The following is a 20,945-nucleotide window of genomic DNA, read 5'->3' as shown; positions in this document are numbered from 1 at the left end:
TGTGGTCTCGGCCCAAGTTCATTCGAGAACTCGAGTCTCGTGGTTGCTTTTGGCCGGACGGTCGCGGGATCATCTTTCCCTGGACTCTGGAGCGATGGCGGCGCTGTGGCCCGCCCCTGCACCCGAGAACCCAGATGACAAGCGCGATAGAGCCGCAGGGCTGGGACTGCGCCCGGTGCCCCGCAGCCCGCGCTCAGAGCACAGGCCCGGGAGCGCGTCCCGCTGCAGCGGGCCAGCGCTCGGGGCCGCCTCCTCCCAGGCCCCGCGGGACTGGGATCGTCGCACAAGGCCCTCCTCCCGGTCAAGGTGGAGGAAGTTGCCGGAGAGGCGGGAGGGGGCCAGCGCCTGTTGTTTTCCGCCAGCCGGGCGGGCTGGGCGCAGGGGTGGGGCGCGCGCCCCAGAGGCGATCGTCGGGGCTCGGCCGGAGCATCCTAGCCGGGGAGCCCTTCACCGCGAGCCGGAGAGCCCCAGGAGCCCCGTGCACCCCGAGCTGCGCGCTTCCCCTGGAGTAGATCTCGGGAGCTATGGCCGGACTGCGGGTTCTGCTGTGCCTCGGGGCGCTGCTGGCCCGCCCGGGCTCTGCAGGTAAGGGACTTACCAGCCCCAACCCGGGACCCGAAAGCCCCTGAGATAACGTGCGGCAGGGCCCACCGGCACGTGGGGAGGGAAGCGATCCCCCCACCCCTTTCCTTTTCCTTGCTAATTCTGTGTTCTGGCTTTGCCCGCGGCTCCGGCGCGCCCCGCGGTAGCTTTCATTTGTGTCCCTGTCTCCCGCCTCCCTCAGATTGACCCGGCCTTACACCTGTAAATTGTGGAGTTGCTTCCCGTCTCCCTTCCTGAGTGAGTCTACCCGTGCATTCCAAACCGCGCCTTCTTCCTCTTCCAGTCTTTTTCTCTTTTCCTCTTACTTTTTCCTTTTGAAATTATTTCAGAGTTGACCCCCCCCCCCAAAAAATTACCCCCCTACTAGTCGGCGAATGATCTTATGTAGCGTTGTTGCACAAAAATAGCGCGCGCGTGCGGGGAGTGGGGCGTGGGGGAGCGGGGCGGGGGAGCGTTGATTAGCAAAACCTATAGATTGGAAAAGGATGTTTGGGTTGAACTCAGCCTCGAATTCCAGCAGAGTAGGAACGATTCGGGGTTGGGGTGGGGGAACCAAAACCTTGAAGTGGGTAATTTCCAAATCCACCCCACCCACCTGCTAGCCTTGTGCGGATAGGAAGTAAGCTATTCAGTCTTAGCTGAGCTTCCTGGGGCAAACTGCAAAAGTTAATGCTTATGCTCTTCGAATTTACTTAACTATTTTGCTTTTATGACTTATTCACGTTTGGTTTTAGCTGTCATGTAAAAATCAGTAACATTTCCCGTGACCTAAGTTTGCTTGAATTTGTGTGGGGGGGAGGTGGATCTTTTTTTTTTTTTTTTTTTTTTTTGGATTTGGTTTTTTCGAGACAGGGTTTCTCTGTGTAGCCCTGTCTGATCTGGAACTCACTCTGTAGACCAGGCTGGCCTCGAACTCAGAAATCCTCCTGCCTCTGCCTCCCAGAGTGCTGGGATTACAGGCGTGTACCACCACAGTCCGGCTGTGGGGTGGATCTAAAGGTTTGACCGTACAGGCTCTCCCATCAGGGACTGGGCAGTGGCCGCCTGTGTGATCTAGGACATGTGACCCCAAATTTGTTCTACTTTTTCTTGCTATGTTATTCCCCGGTCTTATTTGACTGTGGATTTTTTAAAATTTTTTGCAGATGATGCGTGTGTCCTAGGCAGCCCCCAGCCCTAAGCCACACCACCAACTCTGGTCATGAATGGTACCTGACGGCCTTGCTGGGCATTCGACTTAGTGACCCTTCTGCTGTAAGCGATTGGGTGGGATTTAGGGGTCACGCCCAGTCTTATTCCTGGGTGTTTATTCTTAGTTTCAGGGAGCTGGGAGCAGCCTGAGCTTAGAGAGCCCCAGAATGAGCTTGGCTTTCAGAGTGTAGGATTCTTCCCACGTGGAGACCTTCCTCCAGAAGCCCTAGTTCCTTGCTTGAGTCTTGGTCTCCCTCTGTAGTTCTAGGTAGCCTCAGATTTACCATCCTGACCCCGGCTTCCCTGGTGCTGGAGGCTCTAGGCGCGAGCCACCAGCCCTGACTTCTCAGTAATTTTTAGGCCCAGACCTCCAGGCCTGCTTTCCCTGTGTGCCCAAGGGCTTCCTGGATATCATGTCAGTCTCTCTTTCAAGTGGAGAGGTAGGACAGGTATCTGTCTTCTGACTCAACCACACTTGTCATTGGTGCTTTTGTCGCCTGGATGTGTGCTCCAGGCCATGCTTGGGGACAGTTACTGGGAAGAGATTCCTGTATGGGTATTATTACTCAAGCTATGTAAATGAGGATAGCATCAAGATCGGTCATCATGGGGCTGGAGATGTAGCCTGGTAGTGGACTGCTTGAGCTGCATGAGGAGAACCACGTTGGCCCTTCCCCCACCTCCACCCTGTCTCTATCCCTTATTGCATAATGTGAATCTAAGGTTTGGGCCACAACAAAGGGTCAGTCCCCTGGACAGTGGTGTCAAGCTGGCACAAATGGTACTCTGTATTTAACTGTTTTATTACGTTTTAATTTGTTTCTCCGTGCATGGGGTATGTATGTACCATAGCGTATGCATGGCGGTCAGAGGACAACTTTGCGGAGGTAGTTCTCTCCTTCCACTGTGTGTGTGGGTTCCAGGGATCAGGCTTGGTGGCAAGCACCTTTTCCCTGTTGCTAGACTTTGTTGTCTCACTCTGTCCGGCGTCAGATCCAAGTAAATCCTTCTGACCCAATGCCCTGGATACTATGGCCATCCCGCATCACTAGGGACACACATGGAACCTGATGTGGCATGGATTGATTGAATCAGTGTGTATGGGAATTGACATATCTTCGGGGCCACCCTCTCCTTGTCCATGACAGACATCACCAATCGATAACCGTTCTCTGATGCTGAATGGTTCTGATGCTGCACACCTCACTAGATGACTGACCTAAGGCCATATTTAGCTTCATTAATTTAGAAGCAGCGATGTGGGCAGAGCCAGGAGGAGATTGGTCAGGTCACTGTGTTCTTTGCAGACGGTATTAGCTCAGTTTTCAAGGTTAAAGTCGCTTGAAGGCTATTCCAGGCTGGGGGTTAGGAAAGGGGCAGCTGTTAGTCAGAAGGGATGCTCTATGCAGCTCTAACTCCATAGTTCATCTTTTCCTTGGCGAAGGTTGCCAGGTGAGAACCAGCATTGGTGGGTAATAATTTGAAATCGATCCTTCCTCCACCCCACCCCCACCCCAACCCCTGCTTCCTCCCATCATCCCTTTGGAGTCAGGGTCTATCTTCTTAGCTCAGGCTGGCTTTGAATTCCCAGGATTGCAACTGTGTGGCACCAGGCTCAGCTGTGGCGGACTTTTAAATTATCACTCTCAAGCGTTTCATACTGTCTGAGAGTGGCTGGTATTAGTGGGTTCTCTACCTTATAGATATTGCCACCTCCCCTCCCCAAACCCCGCCCCTGTGGTTTCTGGCTTTGAAAGCCTTTTGGAAGTCCTGTGACTAGGATGGGCAGTGTCTTATCACAGGAAGAACCAGACGACACTCTGTGGCAAGGTCACTAAGAGAAAGGTGGCAGTTTCCTTTTGCTTATAATAATTTTATTGAGATATAATCTACATACCATAAAATCTGCCCTTGGCCTGGGGATGTAGTTCAATTGGTTGAAGGCTTGCCCTGGGTCCCCAGAACCCCATAAAACCAGGTGTGGTGGTGGTGGTGGTGGTGGTGGTGGTGGTGGTGGTGGTGGGACACACCCATCATCTTGGCACTGGGGAAGTGGATGCAAAAGAATCTGAAGGTTATGGTTCTCTTCTGCTGGGAGTGAGTTCAAGGACAGCTTTGGCTGCTTCCGATCTGGCCATCAGGAACTCTTAGACAAAACAAATGAAAGCCACTCTGTTGGGCCAGTGACACGGCTCACGGGCAGAGAGCTTGCTGTAGACCTGGATAACACGGGTTCCGTCCCTGGACGCCCTCCTCCATCCCCCCCATTGTTGGAAAGAGAGACCTGACTCCTAAAAGTTGTAATCTAACCTCCACTTGTGTGCAATGCTACGCTGCATAGCAGCTACCCCTGTTAATTACATCCAAGGCATTTTTTTTATCAGTCCACCTGTGTGTGCCCAAATCCCCGTCCCTGTGGCCTCTCTAGAATTGGGTGTCAATTGTGGAAAGTTCTGGAATATTGCGCTTCTCAGGAAGAACAGAATGTGTTTATTTCTTTCTCTCTTTTTTTAAGATTTTATTTATTTTATGTGTATGAGTACACCACTGTTGCTGTCTTCAGACACTCCAGCAAGAGCACCGGATCCCATTACAGATGGTTGTGAGCCACCGTGTGGTTGCTGGGAATTGAACTCAGGACCTCTGGAAGAGCAGTCAGTGCTCTTAACCGCTGAGCCATCTCTCCAGCCCTGTTTGTTTCTTGTTATCTACTAACCAACCCCTGGTCAGGGGTCTTTTGCCCATAGGTCTTGAGTGTTGGAAAGACCCTCTGTCCCCAAGACTCAGGGGATCATTTTGTAGCCCGCCCCCCAACACCTGATCTCCTGTCTCTTTCCTTTTTTTTTTTGTCTTTGTTTTTGTTTTGTTTTTTGGTTTTTTTTCCAGACAGGGTTTCTCTGCATAGCCCTGACTGTCCTGGAACTCACTCTGTAGACCAGGCTGGTCTCGAACTCAGAAATCCGCCTGCCTCTGCCTCCCAGAGTGCTGGGATTACAGGTGTGCGCCACCACGGCCCGGCTCTCCTGCCTCTTTCCTACGGGTTAGGATTCCACATGGATGTCACCACAGCTGGCTTTGGTCTGGGTGTTTGACTTGGCTCTCTCCCTTTGCCTAGGAGTCCGGCTCCTTCTGAACCCATCCCGTGCCTACTTGTCTATCGGGTCCAACTCTGAGGTCTTGCCTGGCATACACCCAGGCAAGCTCGGGAGCTCTTCCTGCCTCTCCGTCCCTCACCTCTATCCTCCATACCTGGTCCATGCCTGTTTTCCCACAAGCCTGGAAACTGGACAGTTGGTTCTCATTGGTTACCAGCAGATCCCCAGAGCCTGGCAGGGGACTTGCCTCCCAGTGTCTGCACAGTATATGTTAACCCATTCCTGTCTAGAGCACCCCAAAGTGATTAATCCCAAGGGGAAGGACACCAAGATCTGATCCCCACCCCTACCCAGCAGGATGTCTAGTCAACTGCTGCCTAACATCGTGGCCTGACAGATGGCCACCTGGAGAGAGAGTAATGCTTATTGCTCAATACTGTTGGGGCGATTGGATAGGCGGCTCTGCTGATCTTGCCTGGACCCTCTCCTGCCAGGACGGTCTGCCCAAAGGCTGATCCAGAGCACATGCATCTGGAACCTCGGAGAACCCTGGCTCTGCCCCATGCAGGGTTCATTCTTGCTCTGCCATTGGAGCGCTGCCTGACCTCGTGGATAGCAGAGGATTAAAAGGGGTCCATCGGATGATGTGACACTTCCGCCCTGTATATGTGGGGGGTGGGTGTGGGGGACATTTCCATTACTATGATCGATAAAGTCAACTTAAAGAATTAGTAGGGTTCGTTTTGCCTCACAGTTCCCAAGGGGTGCTGCATGATAGAGAAGGCTAGCGGCGGGAGTCTGAGGCTATTCCTTCTTAGCGCATCCTTCCTGAAGCAGAGAACCGGAAGTATGTCCAGGCTCCGAAAACCTCAGAGCCTGTCTTCAGTTGACTCACTTCCTCCAGCAAAGTCCCACCTCCTAGCCTTCCCAAACAGTACCATAGGGTGGTGGGGGTGGGGAGGAGGTGCAGGAAGCCATGACGGACATTTAACATTCGAACCATATCACTATTCTTTAAAATGTTTGGTAAAATAGCTGGGGATTTAGCTTACTGTTAGAGCACTTGGAGGCTCTCGGTTCAACGTCCAGCAGTGTATAAACTGGGTAGGGTAGCACGACCTGTGAGTCTAGTGTTTGGGAGGTAGAGACAAAAGTTCAGTGGTAGTACGTGCTATGATATGAGTTCAAGGCCAGTCTAGGCTACTTGCGACTCTGACACACGCACACACATGACATGCTATTACAAAGTAAAGTCTTATTCACAAAGGGTTGGACCCCATCAACCAAAAAAAAAAAAAAAAAAAAAATGAGGTAGCCGGGCGGTGGTGGCGCACGCCTGTAATCCCAGCTCTCTGGGAGGCAGAGGCAGGCAGATTTCCGAGTTCGAGGCCAGCCTGGTCTACAGAGTGAGTTCCAGGACAGCCAGGGCTATGCAGAGAAACCCTGTCTCGAAAAAACCAAAAAAAAAAAAAAAAAAAAAAATGAGTTAACGACCCAACCTTCCCTTTCCAGACTTAGAGGCCGTGGCTATCGCTGAAGTCCATGAGAATGTGACTCTGCGCTGTGGCAGCGCGTCCGGATCCAGGGGCCTGGTGACCTGGTACCGGAATGACTCAGAGCCCGCCTTCCTGGTGTCCTCCAATTCCAGCCTCCCTCCGGCTGCGCCACGTTTCTCTCTGGAGGATGCAGGTGCCCTGCGCATTGAGGCACTGAGACTGGAGGATGACGGCAACTACACCTGCCAGGAGGTTCTGAATGAGACACACTGGTTCCCTGTGCGGCTTCGGGTGGCCAGTAAGTGGGACTGGTAGGGGTGGGCTTAGGGGGGGGGGCGGCAGCGGGAGAGCCTGTGGAAGCGGTGGTGTGGGCTATAGTGACAGATGATTTCGGTCTGGGCAAGTTGGAGGCCAGCCTGGGCTACACAGACCCTGTCTCAAAAAAAAAAAAAAAAGGTGGGGAACAACAAAAGCCAAGGTCATCTGTCCTCAACACATGCACATACATACACGTGTTCCCACACCTGCTGACAAACACACGCGTGTCCCTGAAATCAAATGAGACCTTGTACTCCCTAGATAGATCCGATGCATTCTGAACTGTGGGTAGTCCTTCACTGGGAATGCAGGCCACCCCAGGATCTTACCTCTTCCCTTCCAGACGGTCCTGAACCACGGACACGCCCCCCTCCCCCGCTTGCTCATCAGTGGCCCTAAGGTCAATCGTGGCCCTGATGGAGACCTGGCCTCTATTTGCTCTCAGAGTGTGAGGGGTTGTGAATTGACGGGGCCATGTTCCTGGGAGGGCCTGGTGCTGCCTGTTGTCAGATGGGAGTCCTCAGGGCTACACACCTGACTCTAGTCCCGGCCCTGTTGGCTGTGGTCTCCTCCATGTTTGGTCTCATCATCTGAAGTTCAGGGTCATGGCTGAGGTCGTGTCCACTGTACCAGTTTCCCTTATCAGCACATGGGATGGCCCAAAACTCCACCTTGGCCGTGCGCCTGGGGTCTACTGCTTAAGCAGGTGACTGGATTCCCACGGGAAGCATGCATCCCAAGGTCCCAGCAGCCTCCGCCCTTCTTCTCTGGTTTATCCGTCCCTCCTTTTTTCCGTAAGCGGAAAGTCACGGTAGATATAGAGAGGGGGGTTTGTATGTAGATCAGACTGGCCTTGTATTCACAAAGATCTGCCTGCCTCTCTTTCCTGGGTGCTGGGGTTAAAGGCGCAGGCTCCCCACCTAGCTGCCTCTTTATTTTATGAGACAAGGTCTTGGCTGTCCCTTAGGAGTAGGGTGTTTACTTAGCCAGAGCAAGACCATGACTTTTGATCTTTCATAAAGAAACAGAAGAAGCAAAGAAAAGAGAAAGGAAAAAATTTGGGGCGATATCCCAGTGCTCCAGAGGGAGAGATGGGACAGCCGTGAGTTCAAGGCCATCCTTGGCTACATAGTACATTTGAGGCCAGCCTATGCTACTTGAGACACTCACTTCAGAAAGCCATAGAGCAAAGTGCAATGACAACAAAGTCCCTCGCAGCAACCCTCCTGCCTCCCCAGGACTTGGGTCACAGGCACAAGTCCCCTCTCCCCGTTTCCTTCTGGGTGTTTGAAGGGACTCAGTCAGAACCCGGCTTGTCTCTATCTTTTCATGTCAGTGGTAGATAACTTGGTCACGTGACTCTCTTTCTTTAAGGAGAAAAGTTTGCGAAGGCTCTAAGGGGGGGGGGGGGGCCTTGGGAACTAGGGAGGAAAAATCCTGAACTGTTCCAGGCCATGCAGGTTCTTATCTGTGAGTGACCTTGGTCATCCAAGACATGTGCCACAGAGACCTGTGGTAAGCTGTGTCCACCAAGGCCACTTCTGTTACCTTCTCCACCTGGGGGAGTCAGGTTTCCTGGAGGCCAGGGTGGGAGGGTTTTAGCCCACCTGGTATATGGGCACTACAGTGAGATGTCGTCTGTCACTCCTACCTAATGACTGTGTAGGGAACCCTGTGGTGTCTGAGGATGAGGTGGAAGCCAGGGTGTGGCTCAGTGTGTGAAGTGTTTTTTCTCCAATGCATGAAGTTCTGGATTCATCCCCTGAACCACAGTAGAGCTAAGTGTGGCGGTGCCTACCTGTCCTCCCAATGCCCAGGAATTGGAGGGTAGGATTAGATTCCTTGGTTAGGAAAGTCATGGCCAGCCTGGGCTACATGTGAGAGCCCCCCCCCCCCCAACCCGTCTTTTTATCTTCTTAAGATTTAAATTTTTTAAAGATATGTATGTTTGTGCCAGGACCCCAGATCCTTTTGAAGTGGAGTTACAGACAGTTGTGAGCTGCCATGTGGTTGCTGGGAATTGAAGCCTGGTCCTCTGTAAGAGTAGCTACTGCTCTTAACCACTGAGCCATCATCTCCCTATAATTGAGACACACACACACACACACCCGGCCTTGTGCACCATACCCTTTGTGTGTGTGTGTGTGTGTGTGTGTGAGATTTTGGGGTTTTTTTGGATACAGGGTGTCTCTCTATCCTGGAACTCACTCTATAGACCAGGCTGGCCTTAAACTCAGATCCCCCCGCCTGTGCCTCCCGAGTGCTGGGATTAAAGGCACGCACCACCACCACCCAGCTAGTCTTTAAAAAAAAATAAAAAATAGGGCTGGAGAGATGACTCAGTGGTTAAGCGCACTGGCTGCTCTTCCAGAGGTCCCAAGTTCAATTCCCAGCAACCACATGGTGGCTCACAACCATCTGCACTGGAATTCGATGTCCTCTTCTGGTGTGTCTGAAGACAGCTACAGTGTACTCATATATACATAAAAATAAATGTTTAAAGAATAAAAAATAATGGGGCTAGAAAGATGAATTTGCAGTGAAGAGCACCAGCTGCTCTTGTAGCGCACTCAGGCTTGGTTCCCGGCCCTGCGTGGTGACTAACAGCCATCGTAACTGCAGTTCCAGGTGACCAGATAATGCACTGGGCATGCTCATTGTTGTGACCATCCGGCAGCTCCAGAAAGACCACACTGGGCCAAACAGTTCCACGTGAGGGTTATTGAGAGAGAAAAGGACAAGGTAGTGGCAGAAAGAGAGGGGAAGGATCAGAGGGGCCTTCCTCTTATATATGGATGGTGACGTAGCCACAGGTAAAGGTGGGAAGTGAGCCAAGTGGATTCTGGGAATATGGTGGCGGTTGCCTTGGCAACATATGTGTGGGGGGGTAGGGGGGAAGGGGTAGCCTACGTGATGTCATGGGTGTTGGAGGTCCTGATACCAACACTCGTGGTGCATGTCCATCCATGTGGGGAAAACATCATATACGTAAAGTAAAAGCAAACAAACATTCAAAAAAAGGCAAGACAGAGTCGGGCCACAGTAGCCTAAGGACTTCGTTCCTTTGTTCCTAAGGGTCTAGAAATTCTCTGGCCCATATTCTGGGCTTGGTACAGGGTGGGCCAACAGAGTGCTTGCCCACAGTAAGTTTGGAGAGCCACCTATGAAGGTGGCTATGAAGGTGGCTCTGGTGTTAACTCGTCCTGCATCCTGAGTGTCTCGTGCAGCGTCTCTTCTTGCTGTTTCCTGCACATCTCTTACCCATTTGGGAGCTCAGTAGTGGAACCAAAAAACCAGCCTGTGAAGAACCCCAGTCAGATCTCATGAGTCCTGGGCAAGGCTCAGCTTGGGTCCAGTTTTCTCAGGCAGTTGCTATGGTCACATCGGTCTGGATTGGTAAAAGTGCCAGGCAATGGAGAAGCAGGCTTGTATCTGCCAAAGCCCCTAGGCCAACATCTGCTGGGGCTGGGGGGCTCAGGCATGCTTCTGTGCACCTAGCATCCTATGTCTTCAGTGAACTTCCAGCAATGGGCATTTCAGGGAAGAGCCATGCTCCCTGAATTGAGCCTGTGTTAACTGAGCCCTGCTTGTTGGTGAGTGCCAACGTAGCTTTGTGGTACAGGTTCCTGGAGAGAAGGGGGGCAGTGGGCACATGGAGGGAAGATCATTGGCCCCCACCAGAAGTTGAGGTACTTCTTGATCCAAGAGTTTTATTAACTTTGGATTGAGGCGCATGTGCTTAGAAGAAGCAGAAGGAAGAGACTGGGCTCTGGATTTCGGTTTCATACCAGGAAGCCTAGGATGAAAGCCAGTTAACACACCAGTCAAAGTGGAATTTAAGGAGCTTGGGTGTGGTGTCACAGATTTATAATCCCAACACAAGGGGGAGGAAGAACCGGAAGGATCAGAAGTTCAAGGTCATCCTTGATTAGGATACTAGTTCAGGGCCAGCCTGGGCTACCTGAGTAAACCATAACAACAAAACCCATGTATGGGTTGGGGTGTGGCTTAGTGGGTTGGGGGTGTGGCTTAGTGGGTTGGGGGTGTGGCTTAGCAGTGGACTTCTGCCTAGCCTTACCAGGCCCTGGTTGTTCAACCCTAAGCCAGAAGCAGAACAGAAGGCTCGGGTCTCAGCAAACAGGTTCTCAGCTGCTGTGAATGATGCACCCATTCTACAGTGTGCAGTCCACAGACCTGAGCCTTTCAGATGGGGATGTATTCTGTGCACCTCCTGGGTGGAGTGAAAATCCCCAGAGGGTCAAGAAGACAGGCTCATATAACAGAGGCTCCGCCCAGGCCTTCAGATGAGACCTTGGAGCAATGAACCCTTCAGAAGGTTCACTGGGGTCTCAATTCTCTCTTTTTAGAATTCTTAAGTAGTATTTTGACTTGGTTTGGTGGTGTGCACCTTCAATCACAGCCCTTGGGAGGCAAAGGCAGGAGGATGGCTGAGTCTGAAGCCAGCCTGGTCTGTGTAGCGAGTTCTGGGACAGCCAGCACTACACGAGGGTTGGAGTGGACTGCCCCAACACACAGGATTGATATTTATTCATGAATATGTGTGTATGCCACAAATACACGGATGTCTATGGAGACTGGAGGGGGCTTCAGGCCTGTGGAGCCAGACTTACAGGCAGTTGTGAACCTTCTAGCATGGGTGCTGGGAACAGAACCCAGGTCCTCTGCAAGAAAAGCAAGTACCTTTAACTCCCAGCTGTCTCCCCAGTTCCGACTTTTTATTTTAAAACATTATATATATATATAACATACATACATACATATACATACATGTATATTAATGTAATGTGTGTGTGTGCGTATGGTACTCATGAGGAGGTCAGGACAGCTTGTGGGACTCATTTCCCTCCTTCCACTATGCAGGTGTCAAAGTAAGGCAAGCACCTTTACCTGCTGAGCCCTCCTGCCTACCCTCTTAAAGTGTATTCATTTGATTTGATGCTGGGGAGAGTAAGTACTTGCCTGTCAGAGGCCGGGAGACAGCTCTCAGGAATTCTTTTTCAACTTCCTCAAGGTGGACAGGGTTTTTCATTTGTCCAGCTGCACTGTGTACCACAGGCTAGCCTCTTGATTCCCGATTCCCAGCAGTTCTCTTGTCTAGCCTCCCATCTTACTGTCAGTGTGTTGGGAGACCCACCCTACCTCATCTGGCTGTTACATGAATTCTGAGAATCAGGCCTGGGGTTTTGAGGTCTGCCTGGCTGGAGTCCCGTCCTGTTTTTTTTCTCTTTATTCTCCTCCTGCTTGCCTCCTTTCCGATGCTTCTCAGAAGCAAACTCTAGTTGAAGCTCAGAAGCTTCCTAGTTGCCTTCTGGAGGGTCACCAGGACCTCGGAGACCCGAGGTGTGTGACCTGAGTCACACTCACACTACCTTTGCCAACTCTGGCGTCATCTGCCAGTATCTCAGTACTCCAACTGAACCCTGTTTAGCTGGCGGGATGCCAATAGAAGACACGCCTTAGGACCTGTTGAGCCGCATACCTGACTGACTAGCCAGCCGAATCGGTCATTCAGGCACCTCCCAGGCCACCACCTAAGTCTCCCCGAGGATCCCTAGGAGCCGTATACAGTGTAGTTCCCAAAGAGCCACCGGACAAGCATGTCCTGGCTGAGTGGTATGCAAAGCACATCTGTAATCCCAGGACTTGGCAGATTGAAGCCAGAGTATCTCAACTTTGGGGCCAGCCTGGGCTACTTGGTGAGGCCCGGGGAAACAAAGAACTTTAATTGAAGGGCTGCATAGGAGAATATTTGCATCCCACAAATGACTCTCCCCCCCCCCCACACACACACATACACACCCGACCTATTTCTGGACTAAACTTCACAGCAGCAGATGAATTCGTTTGCTGAAGCTTCGACCTTCCTGGGCTGTTTTCTAAAAGAGAGCTCTCTGAGGCAAGGGGGCCCGGGAGATCACACTAGTGTGAGCAGCTTTGGGAGTGCCCATTAGTGTCGTTTAATTGGCAAAGTAATGATGTAGATACGTTTCTTTCCTTCCACTTCCTTTTTAAATATTTGTTTGTTTTTAAATACTTATTTATAATACATGAGTACACTGTAGCTGTCTTCAGACACACCAGAAGAGGGCATCAGATCTCATTACGGATGATTGTGAGCCATTATGTGGTTGCTGGGATTTGAACTCAGGGCCTCTGGAAAAGCAGTCAGTGCTCTTAAAGGCTGAGCCATCTCTCCAGTCCCTGTTTGTTTGTTTGTTTTTGAGCGGGTTCTTGCTATGTAGCCCTGGCTGGCCTACAACTCTGTATGTATGCTAAACTGGTCTTGACTTGACAGAGATCTACCTGCCTTTCAAGTGCTGGGATGAAAGGTCTCTCTCCCTCTCCTCCCCCCTCTTCCTCCTCCCCATCTTCCTTCTCCCCTTCTCTTTCTCCTTCTCTCCTTCTCCTCTCCTTCCCCCTCCTCTCCTCTTCTTCCCCTCCTCCTCTTCCTCATCTTTCTTTTCCTCCTCCTCTTCCTCCTCCTACTCTTTCTTCCTTCTTCTCCTTCTCTTCCTCTCCCTCCTTTTCTCTTCCTCTTCCTCCTCTCCCCCTCCTCCCTCTTCCCATCCCTCTGGCTTGTGGTGCTCCTCACTGAACCCAGTTCCTTGTGCCCACAAAGCACACACCACCCCTCTGAGACGCTTCTCCATCAGGGAGATGCGTTGCTTTTACCAAAGGGAACTTAGATCTTGGATGCACTGGATAATAACAGCACAGGGCATTTGGGGGGTCACAAAAGTTCAGGGCTGGGTGGAGTGTAGCTCACTGGTAGGATGCTTTCTGTGCAACATGTATGAGGCCCTCTGTTTCATTCCCATCACTGAAAAACACAAAAAGAAGTTCAGAAGCGAAGGTGAACTAAGACGAGGTCCGGCCTTTGGTAGAGCTTCTGGCACACTGGGTACCATTTGGAGTTCCATCATACAAACTCACTTGGCCCTTGGAGGGCTCAGTGACTCTTTTGGAGGATACAGCCATCACTCCCATTTCACAGAGGGAGAAACCGAGGCTAAAAAAGGATGAATACATTCCCCATAGCTAGCTACACAGCTGGAGTTCAAAGTTAGGCCTGGAGTGACCGTGTTCTGTCTATCCGCATGATGTGCAGGGGGAGGAGGGAGTGGTGGGCTGCAAGACCGGCCTCAGATTCACAGCTAGTCCACAGCAACTCCCAGGAAGTCAACAGTTCCAGAAGTAGAGAGAAAGCAACCACCCTAGGGGAAACGGCCTCGGGCCTGCACACTGAAAGGAGGGAGCTGTCAGTGGGCTCTGGTCTGCGCTGTGGGGATTCCAGGGTCTCTAAGGAAAGTGGATGCTCTGTAAGCACATGGTCGAGCAGGCTGAGGCCCAGTGAGCGAGGATTGGGGCATGGCGGATATGCACGCCCCTGGTATCTGCATTTAGGTCCTCCTGGGGCCTCGTTAGGAGATCTGTCTCAGCCCCAGAGTGTGTTTCTTCTTTTTCCATGCCTACATGCTTTTTTCTTGGAAAGCACTTTTTATAGGTAGGGGTGTTTCGTTTGTATGTATGTATGTGCAGTGTGTGTGTGTGTGTGCGCGCGCGCGCATGCGCGCGCGCGCGTGCGGAGGCCAAAAATGGGTGTCAGATCCCTGGAGGTGGAGTTAAGGACAGTTGTGAACCCCTGTGTGGATGCTGGGGGTAGAACCTGGGTCACCTGCAAGAGCAGCCAGTGCTCATAACCGCTGAGCCATGCCGCAGCAAGGTTTATGTGTGTGTATATGTACGTGTGTGTGTGTGTGTGTGTGTGTGTGTGTATATATATATATATAAAATGTATTTAATGTATTTATTTTTTACTTATTTTCTGTGTGGAGGTCAGAAGAGGGCATCAAATCCTCTGGAATTACAGTTACAGTTGTGGGATACCGTGTGCATGCTGGGAATCCCGCAAGGGTCCCTTGGAAGAGCAGCCAGTGCTCTTAACTGTTTAACTGAGCTATGTCACTAGCCCACTAGCCGCTTTTTTTGTTTGTTTGTTTTGTTTTTTAAGTCAGGGTTTCTCTGTGTAGCCCTGGCTGTCCTGGAACTCACTCTGTAGACCAGGCTGGCCTTGAACTCAGAAATCCGCCTGCTTCTGCCTCCCAAGTGCTGGGATTACAGGTGTGCGCCACCACTGCCTAAGCCCCTGTTTTTTTTGTTTTGTTTTGTTTTGTTTTTGTTGTTGTTGGTTGGTTGGGTTGGGTTGGTTTTCTTGAGACAAGGTCTCACTATGTAGTCCTGGGTATCCTGGAACTCCCTGTATAGACCAGGCTGGCTCACAGAGATTGCCTGACTCTGCCCCATGCACCACTGATCTGGCAAAATTTATTTTTAATTGTGTGTGTGTGTGTGTGTGCATGTGTGTGTACATGTAGATCCCCTGAAGCTGTGGCTAGTTGTGAGCCCCTGGACACGGTCCCTGGGAACCTTACTCTGGTCCTGTGAGAGATTAGGAAGCACTGAACTTCTGAGACGTTTCCGAGCCCGTGCTGTATTTTGGTGCCAGCTCTTGGGAAGTGGCAGCAGGAGGCATGGAAGCTCTTCAGGGTTCAGCTCAGGCTGTAGCTCAGATGGTAAAGTGTTTACCTAGCATCATCTTTCATAGCACTATGTAAACCAGGCACAAATCACAGGCCTGTGACCACAACACTAGGAAGGTGGGAGCAGCTCAGAGTCATCCCTAGCTACATGGTTTGAGGCCAGCCTGGGCTACATGAGATCCTGTCACACATGCACACACAAAGTGGGAAGTATTTTTTTTTTAAGAATTATTCATCAGGGGGTGGGGGAAAAAGAATTATTCATTTCTTTTATGTATGAGTACTCTGTAGCTGTCTTCAGAAGAGGGCATCCGATCCCATTACCGATGGCTGTGAACCACCATGTGCATGCTGGGAATTGAGCTCAGGACTCTGGGAGAGGAGTCAGTACTCTTTAACTACTGAGCATCTCTCCAGCTTGCAAAGTATTTTTTTTTTAAAGGAAGTGCTCGGGTATCCTTAGCATATTTAATTAAACTGTCTCAGATCAAGTGAGCAGAGGTCCTCGGGACCTTGCCCAGCCTGGGCACACAGCGCGTGTCCATAGATTGTTCTTCTTGTCTGGTTCCCTTAGCGCTGTGGAGGCGCTCGATCCCCACCGTGTTTCTTGCTCCCCTGTCATTCCCAGGTGGCCCCGCCCACATTGAGGTTAACATCACGGCCAGCGGTGCTCTCCCCAACGGCACCCTGTACGCAGCCAGGGGCTCCCAGGTGGACTTGAGCTGCCGCAGCTCGGCACAGCCTCCACCCGAGGTGGCGTGGTGGGTCCAGACCCACCGCATCTCGGAGGAGTTCTTCGGAAAGAACCTGTCGGCCAACAGCTTCACACTGATGCTCATGTCCCAGAACCTCCAAGGCAACTACACCTGCTCGGCCACCAACGTGCTCAGCGGGAGACAGCGAAAGGTGACCTCCGAGCTTCTGGTCTACTGTGCGTAAGCAGCACGCCCTCCGTGAAGCGCCGTCTGCGCATCTTCCGGTCTTCCTCTGAGCTTACACTGCTTTCTTCCCCCTCACTCAGTTGCCTCTACTCCGCGGCCCCGTTCGCTTTTAGTGCCCTGTCGCTTTTCAGGGCTGTATGATACTCTATTGCATGCCTGTGCCCAGATCTTAAAACTCTTCTTTGCTGTCTTCTACATGACTGTCGGGCTAGGGTTATCCTTTCTAGAGCACCTTTTATTTGGAATGTAGCAGAGCCCTCTAAGCTGTAGAGGGAACTAATACAGAGCTTTTATACATTTAATAATTGTATATTATTTATATAATCTATAAAATTATAAATATTTATAATTTAATAATTTTTATTCATGTATACTTTTATACATATAAATACATTTCTTTTTAACGGGGAGGCGTGGTGGAAAGTATTAATGTTTCAAGGTGTACAAAAACTGGTCACGGTGACTCATTTCTGTAGTCCTAGCACTTGGAAAACTGAGGCAGGAGGACCATCATGATTCTTAAGCCAGTTTTTGCTATGAAGTGACTCACCAAAAAAAAGGGGGGGGGGGGAGAAGGCAGGTGGTGGCGGCAGCTATTGTTAAAGTATTTGCCTCACAAACATGAGAAACGTAGTTCAGCCCCTAGTACCCACATAAAAAAACAGCATGGCAACCTGTTTCTGTACCCCTAAATTGAAGAAGCAAAGGCAGAGGATCATGGGGGCTCTGCCTAGCATACTGGGTGAGTTCCGGGCCAGTGAGGTCCTGTCTCAAAAAATAAAGTAGGAAGATCATTGAGGGACAACATCCAAGGTTGACTCCTGGCCGTCACATGCACTTGCACACACGTGTGCGCACGCACATAATACACAGACATACAGGTACATTCACCACACACATACACACTTGCACACATGTAATGCACGTGTACATACACAGTGCACACACGTCCACTCAGCACACACAAAGGAAGGCACAACTTTTTGGTGTTTAGTATCTTGGTGGTGGTGTTCAGTCAGTCACCTGTACCAAGCCGCTTTTGGGTACGCTAATCAAGGGCCGGACACAATCAACTTAAGGAGAGGAAAGGTCTCTTTGGCCTCACAGTTGTAAAGGTCCCAGCCTGTGGCTGGCCGGCCTTGTAGCTTTGGGCCGGTGGCTGCATAGCATGTCATGGCCTGAGCACATGACAAAGGGACCTGTTCCCTTCACAGCTGGGTGCAGGAGGGAAAGACAGGAAGAGGAAGTGGCTTAGGTCCCACAATCCACCTCGATGACCCAAAACCCCTCACTAAGGTCCCACCTCTTAAGGTTTCTGCCATAGCTGAGAGCAGTTCCAGACTGGGGATGTCATAGCTCAGGGCCAATTGCAGAGGAGCAGCCTTGTCCATAGGAGACCTCAGCCCTATCGGGTATCCGCTTCACCCTCTGATTGTGAGCGCCAACCACCCTGATCCCTGGGCTTGCATATTCTGGACTTTTCTTTCCCTTTTTTTCACATTTACTTATTTTGTGTGTGTGTGTGCATTTATGAGGGCACATGTGTGCCGTGTAGAAGTCGGAGGTATTCCAGGGATCAAACTCAGCTGGTCAGGCTTAGCAACAAGCACCTTCACCTGCTGAGCCATCTCGCCAGCCCCTCTGTCAGCTGACTCCTGTTTTCTGGTTTTTGGCTTCTTTTAGCTTGCCTGCCTGTATGTAATTGCACTGTGTGCATGTCTGCTGCCCAGGAGGGCCAGAAGAGGGCCCCAGATCCCCTGAAACTAGAATTAGTGATGTTTGTCAGCTGCCATGTAGGGGCTGGGAATCAAACCCTGGGTTTTTTTTTTGTTGTTGTTGTTGTTTTGTTTTGTTTTTTGGATTTGGTGTGGTTTTTTTTTTTGTTTTGTTTTGTTTTTTGTTTTTCTGAGACAGGGTTTCTCTGTGTAGCCCTGCCTGTCCTGGAACTCACTCTGTAGACCAGGCTGGCCTCGAACTCAGAGATCCACCCACCTCTGTCTTCTGGGTGCTGGGATTAAAGGTGTTTGCTGCCGCTGCCAGCCTCAGAGCTCTTTAAAAGTTAATTTTGAAAGTGTGTGATGTGCAGGTGGATGGAGGTCGGAGACTAACTTGTGGGAGTTGGTTCTCTGCTTCCAGTGTGGGCTGCAGGCATTAGAGTTGGGTGGTAAGCCTTGCAAGGAGAATGTCGTTACCTCACTGAGCCATCTGACACTCTCTGCCCTTCTCCTCCTCCCCCTCCTCCCCTCCTTCCCCTCTTCTTCCTCTACAGTGTCTCTGTATCCCAGGCTAACCTTGAACTAGATAAGTAGCTAAAGATGACCTTGAGCTCCTAATGCCCCTGCCTCTGCCTCTCCAATGTTAGTATTACAGACGAGTACCATCACAACTATTTTGTGGGGTGCTGGGGATTGAACCCACAGCATTCTGCATGTTAGACAAGCCGTGTACTATTTGAGCTACACCCCCAATAGGGACTTTCTGAAGGTATACTAGCTGGCTTTAATGGCTCTCTGAGACCCTGATTCTATAGTGCATGAGCACACACACAGAGACACACACAGATACACAGCCAGATAGACATACAGATGTACACACAGACATACATACACAGACATAGACATAGATACATACACACAGACACACACACTCAGACTGAAACATCTCCCCTACACCACACACATATAGACAAACACAGACAGACAGAAACACCCCCACATACACCCCCCCACACACACACACACACCGACCCCCCCACACACACCCTGCCGTCTGACTCAGAGCCACAGTCTCCTCCACTCTTTCGCAGGGCCCCCCTCGTCAGCCCCTCAGTGCTCGGTGGAGGTGTCTTCAGAATCGACTACCCTGGAACTCACCTGTAACTGGGATGGGGGATACCCTGACCCGACCTTCCTGTGGACTGAAGAACCTGGAGGAATGGTGGTGGGGGATTCAAAGCTGCAAACGCTGAGCCCGTCGCAGCTGTCGGAGGGCCAGAAGTTCAAATGCGTCGGGAGCCACATACTGGGACCAGAGTCTGGAGCCAGCTGCGTGGTACAGATCTGTGAGTCTGGCTTGCTTTGACCAGGGGTTGGGGTTCATCCGCCTTCTTTTCTTCTCAAAGAATCGTTTGATGGTAGTCCTGGGAGGGAAAGTCGGTGTTGGAGTACCCAGAATTCCTCCGGCCTGTCCCTGGCCTTCATAGCTATTTATCGCCTTCGATGTTTAAAGATGCCCTACTCAGGTCCTCTATGTCAGTAGGCACTGGCTGTGTGCCTGTGCCCTCCGCTTCAGTCACCAGCCGAGCCTGGCACGCCATCAGGACAGATGTGGTGCTTCTGTTTGTCCTCTTTATTATGTAACAGAAGAATCCTACCCCCTAAACTTGGTCGCTTAAACATTTGTTGATGGAGGATTTCCTGTAGTAGGGTGTAATTATGTATCTCACGCATTGTGGGGTGTGGGGTGGGATCTCAGCTAGAAGACTTGGAAGTTCAGGTGCTAAAATTATGAAAGATGTTTTTTCTAGGTGCTCACTCACATGCATGGAGAGCTCTCTCCTTCCCACATCCCTCTGTGGGGCTGCGGGAGTGACCTCCCGTGGACCTACCCTCTCAGCGTGGGTCCCACTTTTCCTGACAGCCAGTGATACAAGAGGGGGTGAGCCTGCCAGAAGAAGTGACCCTTTGTAGGACTGAGCCTTTGGGAGCCATTTAGGTCTGCCTTCTTGGTTTTGTGCTGGAGATGAGACCCTAGATCTCACACAACACATAGTAGGAGATCCCCCCCAAGTGACATCCCCTAGCCCAAGATCCTGTCTCTTGAGAGAGAGAAAGGAAATTAGGGCTAAGGGGAGAGCATTGCTCGCTCTCCCTCAGCAAGGCCACAGATTCTATGCCCAGCTCCCACTGCACCCCCACAAAAGGGGGCGGAGCTTACTAGATTGCCAGGTTGGTTCTGAGTTCCTGGGCTCAAGGAACCCTTCATCCTCAGTCTCCAAAATAGTGGGAACACAAAGAGCCGTGGTCCACTGCAGCCACCTCAAAATGGCCTGCAGGTCAATTTGTTGTATTCTCGAAGGGCTTCCCCGGCAGCCCTTCGCATCACCCTCTCATCTGTGCTCACTTGCTGATCTCCATGTGTCCCACGTCTTCTAGAGCCTTTTTTCCTATCCTCGCCTGTCAGATAAACTCTTGAATGGATACATGCCGTGCTGGTCAAGTGCGTGTGACAGTTTGTGTGTGTGGCTTGTGATACCTGTGTGTCTGCACCACATGAGTGCCTGTTGATGCCCTTGGAGGACAGAAGAGGGCATTGGATCTCCAGGAAGAAGAGTTAGAGATGGTTGTAAGTTGCAATGCGGATGCTGGGACTGGAACCCAGGTCCTGTGCAAGAATATACATGCCCTTGTATGGGTTAGGGTTTCTATGGTGGTGGTGAAACACCAGGACCAAAGCCAAGGGCTTATTAGGCTTGCACTTCCGCATGACTGTTGGTCATGGAGGAAGTCAGGACAGGAACTCTCGCAGGGAGGAACCTGGAGCAGAAGCTGATGCTGAGGCCACGGAGGGGCGCTGCTTACTGACTTGCTCCTCATGCCTTGCTTAGCCTGCTTTCTTATAGAACCCAGGACCATCAGCCCAGGGATGGCCCCGCCCACAGTAGGCGGGGCCCTCTGCCGCGTCAATCACTAATTAAGAAAATGCTCTACAGCCTTGCAAAGCTTGCAGCCCCATCTCATT

General features: G+C 51.2%; 1 protein-coding gene across 2 annotated transcripts in view; it reads left to right on the top strand.

Moving 5' to 3' along the window:
* Positions 1 to 422: 422 nt before the first annotated feature.
* Positions 423 to 20,945, top strand: part of Vsig10 (V-set and immunoglobulin domain containing 10) — a 34,651-nt gene continuing 14,128 nt past the window's right edge. For both annotated transcript variants that reach the window (XM_052168083.1, XM_052168082.1), the window contains exons 1-4: positions 423 to 585; positions 6,402 to 6,683; positions 15,893 to 16,195; positions 19,012 to 19,266. In XM_052168083.1, the coding sequence (XP_052024043.1) occupies positions 525 to 585; positions 6,402 to 6,683; positions 15,893 to 16,195; positions 19,012 to 19,266 (901 nt within the window). In that variant the 5' untranslated portion in view covers positions 423 to 524. The remainder of the gene's footprint in view (positions 586 to 6,401; positions 6,684 to 15,892; positions 16,196 to 19,011; positions 19,267 to 20,945) is intronic.

The sequence above is a fragment of the Apodemus sylvaticus genome, chromosome 22 (genome assembly GCF_947179515.1).
Source record: "Apodemus sylvaticus chromosome 22, mApoSyl1.1, whole genome shotgun sequence".
Classification (NCBI taxonomy): Eukaryota; Metazoa; Chordata; class Mammalia; order Rodentia; family Muridae; genus Apodemus; species Apodemus sylvaticus.
Note: the sequence above shows the minus strand (reverse complement) of the source record. Positions and strands in the feature narration are given on the sequence as shown.